The following is a 14,246-nucleotide window of genomic DNA, read 5'->3' as shown; positions in this document are numbered from 1 at the left end:
GATTTTAATTCTGTCGGAAAATTACATTTCCAACGGAAAATTCGGTCGGAAAGCCCATATATTTCGACGGATTTATATTCCGTCGGATCTTTAAAATCCGTCGTAAATGTCCGACGGAATAAAAATCCGTCGGAATTTCCTATGTTTCCAACGGAATTAGGTGTCCATCGGAACCTATTCGTCGGAAATAGGCCTATTTCTAGTAGTGCAACCGCCCACACACTTGAGGCAGTAGAAGGAGCGGAGAATGGTGGTCGGAAATGGATAGGGGAGGGAGAAGGGAAGGGGGCCAGAGGAGGCAGGGCTGCCACCTATTGGGGAAGGGGTTAAGGTTTTAATTTTTTTTTTAAAATTTATTTATTTATTTTTTTTTTAAAATTCGAATCTATCACGCGATGACACGTGTATGGTATGTAACCTCCTACATCAAGTTGGATGATCGGTTGGGTTGATAAAAATTAATAGGGTACAAAGTTGGGAGTGATAGAGAATAAACTGAAGTTGAGATTAATATCTTGAGCAAAGTTAGGATTAATGGTGACAATTTTTCGTTTTAAATAAGCTACTTTCCCCTAAAATAAATTCACTCAAAAATAGAGGAAAGAGTAAAACATCTATACTTTTATTTTAAAACACTAAAACACGAAACTTAAAGGACACTTGTGCTCTTCCTGATTTTCCTAAATTTTGCTTTTTATTTTATATTATTTTTTTTATTTAAAAAAAATTTACATTTCAGTTGAAACCAACCCACAAAAAAAAAAAAAATTATAAACTTCTAAACCGTTTAATCCCTCAAAAAGATACCAATTTTCATTTGTGTCACTTGGGTACTAAACTTCATTATATAAATAGTCAATTACACAAAAAAAAAAAAAAAAACAAAATAATAATGGTTTACTCTTTCTCTATTTTCTCTAACTCTACCTTTTCCCTCCTTCACCCTTAATCTATAATTTATATGAAGTAATTAATAAAAAAATTATTGTCAAGATGTATACAAACTTCAAAAAATAATGGCGACATTAAATTTAAGGGAGCAATCAGAGGTGTATTTTCTGTAATTTATTTACGGTTTTTTTTTTTTTTTTTTTTTTTTTTTTTTTTTTTTTTTTTTTTTTTTTAACAAATTGCGCTTTAGAATTTTTTCTAGGTTTTTTTTATAAATATTTATATAATTTTTTTCCCCTTTTTCAATGTTTAAAGATAATTTTTTTCTATTAATTTTAATATATTTTAGTTTTATCATGTGTTACTTTTTTCTGATCTTGATTTTTATTAAGTTTATGTAGGAATTTATTATTTTCAGTTTTTTTTTTGAAAATTGTTTTAGAATTTTTGGGTGATTGGTGTTTAATAGTTATTTTTTTTAAGAAGAATTGTGTATCAAAATTTCGTTTGGATGGATTTGCATAATTAATTTTCGTTAACAATGTTTAAAGAATGATTTTTTTTAAAGTTATATTTTCAATATTTTTTATGTTGTTAAATATGGACCAAACAAAGGCACTTGATCACATCTATCTATTTGGAGAGACGGCAGAAAATTCTATTTTTAAGATCTCAATTTAAATTATTTTTTTTACTTCGATTTTGTCTATAATTTTCGTTTATTGTGTATTTAATACTGTTTTTGTAAATTGGAACTAGATATACAAAATAATTTTTTTATTTGATCTAACTTAAATTACGTTTTTAAATTGTTATTTCCACTTATTATGACATGATGCTTTTCATGTGTCAAAGTAGTTATTTGTATTCTTTCCTTGATGCTACATTGTACATTTATTATATGATAAAATTACAAGTGTCTCTTTTTAATGTTCAAAATGTTGGGTTGCACATAAGGTAGACTCCATATTTGTTTATACTAGAGTGTACCCGTGCTCATGCACGAGATATATGTAGTATATATATTTAAGAGAAAAAAATGGTAGAAGTGATAGTTATTAAAGGGTGGCTATTGGTTTTTTTTTTCTTTTTCTTTTTTAAAGAAAAAATAGAGGGCTAGATTTTAATTGAGTGATATGGGTAGTTATGAGTAAAAATGGTGGTTATTGGTTATTTTTTTCAAAAAAAAAAATAATAAATAAAAGGGCTAGAATTGCAAGGATGAGAATTTGAAGGGCTGTGAATGAAAGTTGGAAAAACAACTCTACAATTATATATAAGATTTAAAAAAAAAAAAATAAGAACAACTTAAATACATAATAGTAAAATTCATTAATTGAAAAACATATACTTTGTATTTAACGAATAAAATTAACCCGTGCATCGCGTGGGCTTAATACTAGTTTCCAAGTAGAAAAACGGCAAAAACCGAAGTAAATTTCCAGTCAGAGTCCAATCACACCACTGACTACGCTCAAAACTGGAGAAAGAAGAAGAGGGACTGAGGGACTGACTGTATTTTCTCCCTCCCTCTTCTCTTCTACTTCACTTTTTCCCAACCTTGAAAATCACTCAACAACCAACAAAACAACAAACAACCTTCTTCTTCAACTACCATCAACATTCAAACAATTCACAATCACAATTTATTCTACAATTTATTTAATTTCACTTTCGGAAAAGATAAATGAGTGAGGAAATTAAACCACCAATAGGCACTGGAAAACCTGCAGCCGAAGATCGGAAACCGCCTTTGATGGGGGCTGGTAAGCGGATCATTATTAAAAACGCGGATATGGCTGATGACATGCAGAAAGAAGCTCTCGACATTGCAATTGCTGTACTATCTCACTCTCCTCTGTTGGAATTTGTATATTTTGTATAATGTCGCTTCCGATCTTTGGATGAGCAAATTTTGTGGAATTTTGTGTTGACTTGTTTTGTTTTTTTGGTTTAGGTTTTGATGATTTTAAGTTGGTAATTTTGAATTTTGTGGGATTTTTGTTTGTTGTGATTTTGATTTGTAGGCATTTGAGAAGGTTAATGTTGAGAAAGATGTAGCGGAGAGTATTAAGAAGGAGTTTGATAAGAAACATGGACCTACTTGGCACTGCATTGTTGGTCGCAATTTTGGTAAATTTCTCTTTCTTAGCCTTATTTATTTTATATTATTATTTTCTTTTTGAATATGATTGCAAGCTTTTGAACATGATTGTCTGGGTTTATGGTTGGACTTTGATTGTAGGAGACCTTGTAACGATATTCACATTATAGATGAGAGTATAGTATGTCCTTACTAGCTTTGATTTTTCAACTGCATCAAATGTTGTTAATCTGGACTAGTGGTGGAGTGGTGGTAATTGACAATTGTTTACTCACATTACCTGGTTAGAGGTTGGTTACATGATGCTGTTTGGTGCGTTGTCACTAGAGCAACGATTAGAGGGGCTGGGTAGGGGTGATTGGGCGTAATAGATGGTTGGCATGTAAATTGGCATCTCAAATTGTGGTACATTTTGATCCTTATTTAGCAACCTTATGAAATTGCGTCATCAAATGTGTCATTGAACATTATGTGTCTACTCTTCTTTAAATATGGGACTTTGATGGGGCGTTCCTAATTCACTTAAAAAAGTTAAGGTTTTATCACTGTTGGAAGTACCGTACTGCTTGAAAGGTTGGAATTAAACAATTTTGAATTACATTGGTAGACAAACTAGACGCATTAACATATGGAGTGTATTTTGTTTCCTCCAGTATTTAGCATATTATCACCCTCCTGTTACTCTAGGCCAGAGTGGAGAGATATTTCATGAAAAATTCCACATTCTATTTATAGCATAAATTATGTGAAATCAATATGGCTATTAGATACGGATGTTCTCAAAATGTATGAAGGTGATTAGATTACTATATGCAATCAGAATACTGCCTTGTTTAGTTTTCTTAAAGAAGGCTTTGATTGTGTTTTCTCTTGTTTAGTTGTCTAAAAGAAGACTGTAATTGTGTTTTCTATCCTCTTGGCGTAAAAATTGACAGTATACAAGTTACTGTGCTTTATTTGTTGACCTATCCCAGTCCTTCAATCTTTATGGCTCTTGGGATCTTAGACAGTTTCACCTGAAGGTCTAGTATGGTGCTGTTCTCTATCGGTCTATAATTGGAATAGAAACTGACTAAACAGCTTTATGAAGTTTAAGATTCTGAATAATTGACCAAATGGAAGACAATAGGAAGACCTAAAGCAAAAACCTGATTTGAAGCTGCGTATTAAATAAAATAATGCGAGATTATCATTAAGATATCTGTATGTTCTTATTTTAAGTTGGTTATTGGCTATTTTGGTACGAGGGTAATTGGATGGTAAAGGACGCTTGACGTGCAAGGAAGCTTGTAGGCTTAATCTTAGTCCAATTAGGATCAGACATATGTTTCTAATGTTTTATTAGGAGTCCTACACGATTATACTAGTCCCTTAAAGATTTAATTTTACGTGTAGGAAAAAAAAATTATATTTTATTATTGTTAGGAGTCTTAGTCTAATTACCAGGTTATTTTTTTATGGTAATTAGGATTCTTTGTTAGATTATTCTAGAATTTATATTGCCTATATAAAAGGGGACTTAGGTTGTAATGATTTATTGTTAGTAGAGTAAATTGAGTTTTCATAAAGACATGTAATCTTGTGAAATGCATGTTCATGAGTTTATTCTCCTCAAATTGGTCGCTTAGCACTTTGGTTCCCTAGTTTAGTTGATCCGTAGATTGAGAGGCTTATTCATATCATCAACCTGAAACATGCAATCATTGATGAATTTTGGTCAAGGATCATGGTCAAATTAGGTAAATTTAATGACCCAAGCTCTAACCTAATTCCCAACAGATTTGGATTGTGGATATGAGAAGAAAAAATGTGCATATACCAGTATTATTTTTAGGAATGTGACTGCCTATCATCCTATACATGGGCAGTTCTCACATGAGATATTATAACTTTTTCCATCCTCTTTTTAAATGGCATTCAACTGGTCTTTGGAGCTAAAGTTTGAAACACGGGAGAAGTTAATTGTTATAAAGAAAGAACAAAAAACAAGGAGGTGAATAACTTACTCTCATCTTTGCAAAATCTACATCTGCTAAGGTAGTCGAGATTTCATTTGTCTAAAAATCTCATTGGGATCTTTTCCTTGGTTCCTCCCTTATGAAGTGATGTCTTTTAACTTCTAATAGCCTTTTAAAAGAAAAAAGAGGTAAATTCTACAAGGTGCCCCTTAATTTTTGTTTAGTGAATTTTTTTTTTTCCCATAATATATAGTGACCTCCTAGTTTTCTTAACTCTACTTAGTGCATTAATTGTCATTTAATGGGCTATTCATGCTTCTATCTAACTTTAATGATTAAAAAGATTCCTACCCTTAACAAAACCTATTTATCGTCCCTCAAGCCACCACCCCATTCTCTCTCTACTTAGTTAAAACCGTTGTTGATGAAGATATCATCATTTGGGAAGTCTACTGGATGACCTCTTAAGCGCCCATCATCATTTCTCTCTTTCTAAAATCAAAGTTTATCAAGAGGTATTCATCATAGGAAGACCGTGAACATCAGTTTTAGATTTTTAGGGCGAATCTCTGCCATGGAAAACATCATTATGCTCTTGATCCTATTGTCATTCACAGTGTTATGATTGATTTTGACTGAAAGGGGTTGGTTTATCCGGGTGTTGAGGCTTGGTTTCATGGGATGGAGGTGGTTTTTGAGGGTGGTGAGAAGGGGGTAGTGTAAGCTAGACAATTGGTGATGGTGGCTGGACGGTGGTTGAGTAAAAAATGGGGTGGTTAAGCAAACTAGGAGATCATTGTATATTATGGTAAAAAAAGTTCCACCTAATGTAAAATGCTAAAACTAATAGCCACCATGTAAAATTCCAAATAAAAAAATATTTAATACATGAAATTGCAAAATTTCATGCACCCAAACTTTGAGGTTTAAATTGCTTTTTTAGAGCAATATTATTTTTTTCTTCATTATATTCTTTGTTTAGTTGACCCCACTTATGGGATTAAGGCTTTGATTGATATTCTTTGTTTAGTTTGTGAGTGTGTAGCAAGGCACATATGTAGAGATTGAGATAATTAATTGGAAATAACTGTGAGAAGAAAAGTGGTCAAGAATAGCACTATTTTATGTGGGAGGTATTCTTTGTTAAAAGGCAAAAAACCGAAGGACGACAAGCCATGTATGTCCATTGTCTGATAATCAGGAGATTACAAGAACTCTAAATTATTAGGGGTGAATACTACAATTATAATTTGCTGTAGGAACTATGACTAAACTCACTAATACAAGTGGAAAGAGAGACTGTGTGTAGTATAAACACTGGAGGGGTGTGTATGATTCTCAAACAATGCCCAACATCTCTCATATATGTAGTTTTGTATGGCGGTGGATGAGATGTGTAAAAAAATCTACACACGCTCTTTAAGTTGTTGCATCCCTAAGGAAGTCTCATGAGCATACACCATTCTCGGTAGCTTTCCTATTTTTTGTTACCATGTTAGAATTATCTAACAACCTTGGGGAAAAATAATTCCTTTTGTTCACTTAGTCACACTGTCTTAGTAATTTATACTTCGAGACAAATTGCTTATGCATTCTTCGTATGAAACTTAAGGGTGCAACCCCCCCCCCCCCCCCCCTCCCCCTCCCTATTTGGGGGTAAAAAAAGTGACTTGAACTCTTTTAATGAGTATGTAACGCGAAATCCAAGTTGAATGATGAATCCATCATACATGACATTCTTGAGATTCTTCATCAAAGAAATCTTTAATGATACAACATTATGGTTGTGAATGTGTAGTAGAAGCAACAAGATAGAGACTAATTAGAATAAATTGGGGATAAATGAGGTAAGAGAGTAAATCAAGAAAGACAAACAATTTATCAGGAAAAAATCTACATATAGTGGTAAACTAGGAGAGTATAAGATCCCTAAAATACTAAGGTGAGTAATATATTAACAACTCTCATCATTAAACTCACCTAGGATAAATATAAGAAAGGATAGTGGTTAAGTAAATTAGGTGAAAACTACACAAAGAGGGCGGGCTAATATGTAGGGTGACATGTAGTATAAGTATGGGTTCTTTTGTGCATGCTTGTGATTGAAAGTCAAACACCAATATTTAAAGTTGTAAATGGTGCAGAAAAAATTAGCTAGAAAATTGTTAAAACTTCTTTCATCATTCTTGTAGAAATAATGTTCTAGAATTCTCATGAGCTGTTGCTTCCTAGGAAGCTCGGACTCGGGTACGGGTGTCGGACTCGGGTATGGGTCCAAGTGTCAGACTCAGAATATTATAAAATTAAGGATCCGCGGACACGTTTTAAAAGAGTCCATATTTTAAATTTGGACTCAGGGACACGACAATTTAAAAAATATTAGAGTTGAAGGTAAGTAAAAATAGGTCAAAGTAGAAGTTTAGAGTAGTACTTATTGTTCAGCTTTTAAAAAAAATATAAAAGTAGTACTGTAAAAAAGAAAAGAAAGAAACAGTAAATAAGATTATAAATCACGTGAGTTTTCCACCCACCTCCACATTCACTATTTCAATTTTCAAGACTGCCTACCCCACCCACGTTAAAAAAAAATAAAATAAAAGAAAACAGAAATTGCAGTTGAAGTTGAATGGTCGAGAACTCGAGACTCAAAGAACCAGTTTTCAGTCGCCGGCAAAGAAATCCAGCAACTTCTGGGTGTCAAACTGCTCGTTTTTCACTTTCGATCAAAAACCCTAAGGTTAGGCTCTTGGTTTGGTGAATCTGTCCTCCTATTTTAGATCTAGGGTTCACAATTGGCGAGTCCACTTTTTCACGCAAGGGTCCGACCCAGATTTCGTGTCCGCACCCGGGTCGCGTCGTGTCGACACGGGTACGGCTGGGTGTTTGGCCGAGTCCGAGCTTCGCAGGTTGCTTCTAGTTGCTTCCAATGCAAGTAGTCTCTAGAAAGATCAAGAAGCTTGCGTAATAAAAGCTTGTAGATAATATTTGAGAAATTAGGTGCAATCAATAATCTTGCTTGATTTATAGAAAACATACACTCTAGTTAATTAAACCTACACAAGCCTATAAAATTTTGGCCACACCATTGTTAGGATAGTGTGGTTCAAATTCCATTAAGACTAATTAATTATTTTAATGTTGTTGGATAATTCTAAATTATGGAAGTTACTACAAAGGTTGTATGTTTGTTTAACTCTCAAAAGGACCAAGGTCATTCCAATTATAAAGGTGAAGGATTAAATGTAGTAGGGAGATCAAACAATAAAAGAACTGCCAAAAATTGGTTCATATCTAATGGAATCGATCAAAATATTTATGCAAATATTGTAACAGGTATGGGCACAAATGCACATTGTTCCCAATTGTTTGAAGAAAAAACAAGAAGAAATGTAAGAGAATTCTAGAAACTGATTATGGTGACATAGAATATGATTTTCCATATTTATTCTCAGAAGGATTACTTATTGATTATGTGTCTGTAAAAAATAGATTTACTCAATGGGCAACAAGTCATGTTGCAAAGTTCATGACATTGTTTTAGTTCGGATCAAAACACATGATGTTAAAATCAGGACTTTATCTAACATGTTTTGATTTGAAGCAGACCATCATCTCTTTCAGCACTCTTGATTTTAAAAGTTGCAAATATTTTGACTCAGGTGGAGTACTTAAAGTCTTCAATGGTGCTCATAAAATTATGAAAAAAGTTGCAAATATTTGGTGTTTCATTTGACGAGTACACATAAAATTTTGTCCAAAGTTTAGACTGTTGGGTATTGCCCTAATTTTGTAAGCCTAATGTCTTGTGCAGTGTATGTATATATGTAATCTTAAAAGCTATCACTCTAGCTCTCTAAAATTATCTACAAGCTTGTACCATGCAAGCTAGAACTTTCTAGAGGTTACTTAAATTCAGAAGCAATGACTCCTGAGATTTCTTCGATGTTAGAGTAAACACAATGGTTGCCCACAACCATTGTGGTTATCACTTATTTAATTAATTTCTCTATCTTCCACCTCATTTATAACCACTCTTATACCCACTTAATAACCAATGTAGCCCAATGGTTGACCATGGTTACACATCTTATCCTCTCTTATTTTTACCCAATCCCACCACACAATCTCCCTCTTTCACTCAATGACCAAGCAAATTGGCCCTACTATTTCACTCAATAACCAAGCTTTATAACCTGGTTATTTCCACAACCAGGTTATTGCTTTTTGTTCCCAAAAATTTCTCTCTCTTCATTTTTTTAATACTTTTTCACTTTCTCTCTCCCCATAACCAAGCCAATCGGTTAATGATACTATATTTACTTTCTCTCTTTCAAATTGGCTTTGCTCTTATAGCTGTAAGAATGCTTAAGTGATACTATATTTACACACACACACTATGATCTTGCACACAAAAAATCAAACTCATACTATGAGCCTTCCTTCATTTTAGCCACGTATACAATCCACGTATTTTACTAGTCCACTATTCTTTCTTTTTACTTCACCTGCATAAGGTTATTTTTATAACAGTGAGAGTTATTAGTGTACTTACCCTGATATTTTAGGGTTCTTGTTCTCTCCAATTTTCATATAGTTGATTTTCGAGTGCTTGTCGTCCGTGAGTTTTTGGCCTTAATTTGAGGATTTTTCCCACATAAATTGTGTGTCCTTGATCACTTCTTTAGTTTGAGCTGTCTCATTTATTCCCATTTAATTCTTCTTGATATTTACATCTTTGTTTTCGCTATGCACTCAAAACCCTAACATTTTAAAATCGTTGTCTCACTTGCATCACACTTTAACTTATAAGGTACATTGAGAATCCTTGGAAATGGCTGCATTGGATCTTCAGAATTGTGTATGCTGTATTCCAGCCTTGCTCATAATCTGAAAACATAGATCGTGAGGTGTTGGTCACCTTCAATTTCCAACAATGATGGCTTGTTCCTCCCACCCTCCCACCCCCCCCCCCCCCCCCCCCCCCAAAACCCCCTTCCTTTTTTCAGTTAGATAAATCCATTATTTACCTGAATACTACTCTGGTGAAATTTAATCGTTTATTGTAGTGTGCAGTAGACTGGCTTTCTGAACTGCCTTTTCTCCTGACTACCAATTTTGTGCCATGCCAATTAGACTATCAATTGACCGGATGTTCTCAACTCAGCCTTGGATATTCTTGGTAATTAGGAGTGCACAATATAAGATGGGGGCATGATATTAAACAATTAATCTGGTGTGGAGACATTTATTGAACTTTCTTCAATATGCTTTCTGGAATGCTAGGTTCATAGGTGTACAATTTCTCTAAATTTTAATAAACCATGATTTAGTGTGTACATCTAAATCTTTAATAAACCATGGTTTACGCTTTGTTTGGATAGCAAAGAAGGAAGGAAAGGAAGGGAAGGGAAAAAGGAGGAAGGGAAGAGAAAAGAAAGGGAAAGGGAGGTGAGCTCCATTTTCCCTCCAAATCTCTTCAATTTTTGAGGGATTAAGCTTATTAAAGAGAGAGGGAAAATGGATCCCTCCCTCTCCTTCCCCTTCCTTCCCCCAATCCTTTACCCAAACAAGAGAATTTGTCGCCCTTCCTTTCACTTCTCTTCTTTTCCTTCCATTTCTTTCTTTCCAATCAAAGTGTTAGTGTTTCTGAGTTTATTATGCCGGGTTAAGTTTCGAACATTAGATCGGGATTTTCCCCTCCTTTTTTTTTGTGGTTTAAGGTGCACGGTTAGGGGCCAAGGTTTAATTTTAGCAAACTATTCTTTGGCCTTTTGTGTTGGAGGAATAAACAACAATATTAAAGATTATAACACTCATATGACTCATATGGCTGTGATTTAGTATGTCTACCCATGTTGGACTAAAGTGGCTGGCTTAATATAGTGGTATTTGAAATGGGCATTGTTGGCTTCTGGTATTCTGTGGAAAATGTGGTGAGCTGTGTTACTACAAATTTTCATTCCAACCTAGTATCAGTCCTGGATACATTATTTGGTTTATCTTTTAGTAACTTTACGTTTAATGATATCTGTGACATCCCTGAAATTAGCAAGTCTGATCAATGACAATCTTTAACCCAAGTTTTGGTAATCATAGCCTGGTTAGACATTGACACATCCTACCTAGTTCTTAGCTCTTGCCATGTTATTAATTAAAATGGAATTAATTTAGATGTTCTTTTGGTAAAATATGTTAAGTTTTTAGTCATCTACTCATGGGAGCTATAGAAATGGACATATGTATGACTGGGATGGAAAACTTTTCAATATCTTATTTGGATAGTAGTTCAGTCATTGAGAACTTTGCTTATTTTCTCATCACCACTATAATAAACTATTAATCTGAAGCCAAGAATTAAATTGACTGTACCAGAATGGTGATATCTGACCCCATATTATCTTCTTGCCAATTGCATCTCTAGTTTTCTTCTATAAAAAGTAATGTCATATAGACTTGAAAGATATATGTTTATGGATGCTTGCATGACGATATTGAGAATAAAAACATGAAATTTCTTTTGTGCCTTTCTGACTTCTAGACAGAATCGTTGTGGCTGCAAAAGGAAAATAACCATCAACAACAATATCAGATCGCATAATCACAAAGAAAAATTGCAACCTAGAAGACTTTTCTACAACTCATACTTTGACCTACTTCGTACTTTTGTGAGCTTTCTGCTTGAATTAAACTTTTCTTCTTGTTTTACAGAAACTACTTAATTTTTATTTTTTTACTTTATCCTTTCTCCCCCTTATATCAGTTTCTTTTTCTCTTATTTTCTCTTTTCTTTTTGGATGGGAAGATAAATATTTTCTGGTGCTGTGAAGTGTCAAAATATATGCTCTGTAATTGGCTGAAAGGGCTTTCGACGATACAAAATGGCGGATATAATCTATATCTTAGGGACTTTGTTACTTCCTTTTATTGATCTCAACATCTTAATATGCAACTTTTATATTTTCTGGTGCTGTGAATTGTCAAAATATATGCTCTGTAATAAGGGCTTTCGACGATACAAGATAGCGGATATAATCTATATCTTACGGTCTTTGTTGCTTCCTTTTAATGATCTCAACATCTTAATATGCAACTTTTAGGGAGTATCGTCCATTGCAGCTTGAGAAGTGTGAGTATTGTTACAATAGGAAGGCAGCAAAAGTACACAAATTCCTCTAGCACAAAGTGTTTCTAATCTAGTACTTAAGGAACATCTTGCTTCCATTTTGTGAGCCTCATGAGTGGGTTCGAATGCCGAATGAAGAAAAGACATATTAATAGGTCAAAATCTGGCCATTTGGTGACTTTTGTGGCTCTCTCACCTTGTTTTTGTTTTAGTACAAAGGCTTGATTCTCTTCACTTTATTTAAGGTGTCCTGGTCTGAAATTTTGAAATTCTGGTTTGTTTTTTATTTAATGTCTGAGTTTTGTCTAGTCTGGTTTCAATTTATTTGGTACAATGGGAATAAGATGAAGGAAACATAGCCAAAACAATAATATCTGGTGTGTGTGTGTGTTGGGGGTGGGAGTATGTTGTTGAATATCTATAAGCCTTAAGGACTTGCGGTAACATTGCCGGCTGTAGAACTGACCCTAGTTTACAGCCTCTGATAATCCTCACTAGGTCAGAAACGTGAATTTTAATCTCAATTTCTTGGGGTGTCCTGGAACCTACTGTCTTGTTAAATTTTAGGAGAAATCCTTAAATGAACAGAAATTGTGGTTATTCTACAAAATTCATCAAGATATATTGCTCTTTTTGTTTGTGCAAATCAGTTTGATGAATATTATGATGTTATTTTGTGATATCTGCATGCAAACTATTCTCATCAAATCTAGAGTGGGGGAGCTCTCATTAAATCTGGTGATAATTGGCATGTACCAACTAGCATAGTGGTATTGTTGGGGAACATGGGATTTTGCTGCAAAATTTTCTATGTTTATCTTCTATATCAGTTTTGTAATGTTTGTCTTTTACTTTTGAAACAGGTTCATATGTTACTCATGAGACGAACCATTTTATTTACTTCTATCTGGATCAGAAGGCTGTATTGTTATTCAAATCTGGTTGATGACGCCAAGGATTTCCTTTGAGGGTGATGCTATTAGATGAAGATCTGTGACATCATGGCGCTGTGTTATATATGTTGACGAGCTCCTTTATGTATTACCATTGAAACCCTAGCATGAAGTGTCTTAGGAAAACATCCTTATGCTTGTACATTTTACTCCCTGAATCATGCCTTTGTTTATTCTTGACTAGGATTTGAAAAACCGGACTAATATTTAATTGTTAGCTATTTCTCGCTGGATAGTTGTTGAGCTCGATGCTTTATTGTATTTCCAGATTCTTGAATGTTGATTAAATGCAGAGGTCTATCGTGGCTCCATTAGCAAGTTAGTGATTTCAACAATGAACGTAACTTTTCTGTTTGATTATTGCATTGTTGCATGACTTGCATCTTTGATGGCCTCAATTGCTTTTTAAATCTTAAACTTGATAAATGATTAGATTGTGACACCAATTTAGGAGCAGTGTGCCAAATCCACGACTTGGTAACTAACTTGACATCCTATTTCCTTGGCTGCAGAAGGGGGGAAAAGACGGAGGTGGGAAATGGGCCGAAGCAGAGTATGGGCAACTTTACTCTAAAACTCATACCCCATCCCTTCCCCACTGGGCGGGGATGGGGCAGGTCTTGCATTTGCCCCGACCCACTACCATCCCTACAAAATAGTGTATATGACTCAATTTTGGTCTTTTTCGCACTAAAACTTTGTTTCATTCTTAACCAAAATGGTATCAAAATGATACTTTGCAATACTTGGGATAGTGGTGGCTACGAGTTTGTTGATGAGGGGTTCATCTAAACTGCTAACTTCCCTTCAAGCCTATGAGGACGTTGTCTGATCTAGTTTGGGGGGATTTCTTGTTTATAGAGACTTTGTCCTCTTCTTTTTATTTTCTTAAGTATGCTTAGTTTAGATTTATGCTTTATTAGCTTAGGCGAGATTTATTACTTTTTTAGAATATATTTCATAGCTTTCATAGGATATGCTTTTAATAAAAGAAAAAAAAAAAAACTAAATATACGTTTCCAATTAATTATGAATCATGCTTCCCTGTTCCTCTTAATGAAAATTGTTTAAATAATTTTGATTGTTTGTAATTGATGATGAATATTGACGATTTGTAAGCCATGATTTGATGCTTATTGCTTTGAAGCCCTGATATGCGTCAATTTTGTCCAACTACATTACTTGATTTGGTTAGGAATTGTGTGTTAGTTCTCATG

General features: G+C 34.0%; 1 protein-coding gene across 1 annotated transcript; it reads left to right on the top strand.

The window, feature by feature from the left end:
* Positions 1-2,341: 2,341 nt before the first annotated feature.
* Positions 2,342-13,264, top strand: LOC145582167 (uncharacterized). Its single transcript, XM_081639176.1, has 3 exons — positions 2,342-2,731; positions 2,919-3,024; positions 12,940-13,264. The coding sequence occupies exons 1-3, from the start codon at positions 2,579-2,581 to the stop codon at positions 13,020-13,022; spliced, it is 342 nt and encodes a 113-aa protein (XP_081495302.1). The 5' UTR covers positions 2,342-2,578; the 3' UTR covers positions 13,023-13,264.
* The last annotated feature ends 982 nt before the right edge of the window (positions 13,265-14,246 follow it).

Source organism: Chenopodium album, chromosome 15, assembly GCF_948465745.1.
Source record: "Chenopodium album chromosome 15, dcCheAlbu1.1, whole genome shotgun sequence".
Classification (NCBI taxonomy): domain Eukaryota; kingdom Viridiplantae; phylum Streptophyta; class Magnoliopsida; order Caryophyllales; family Amaranthaceae; genus Chenopodium; species Chenopodium album.
This window is presented reverse-complemented; position numbering and strand designations above follow the sequence as displayed.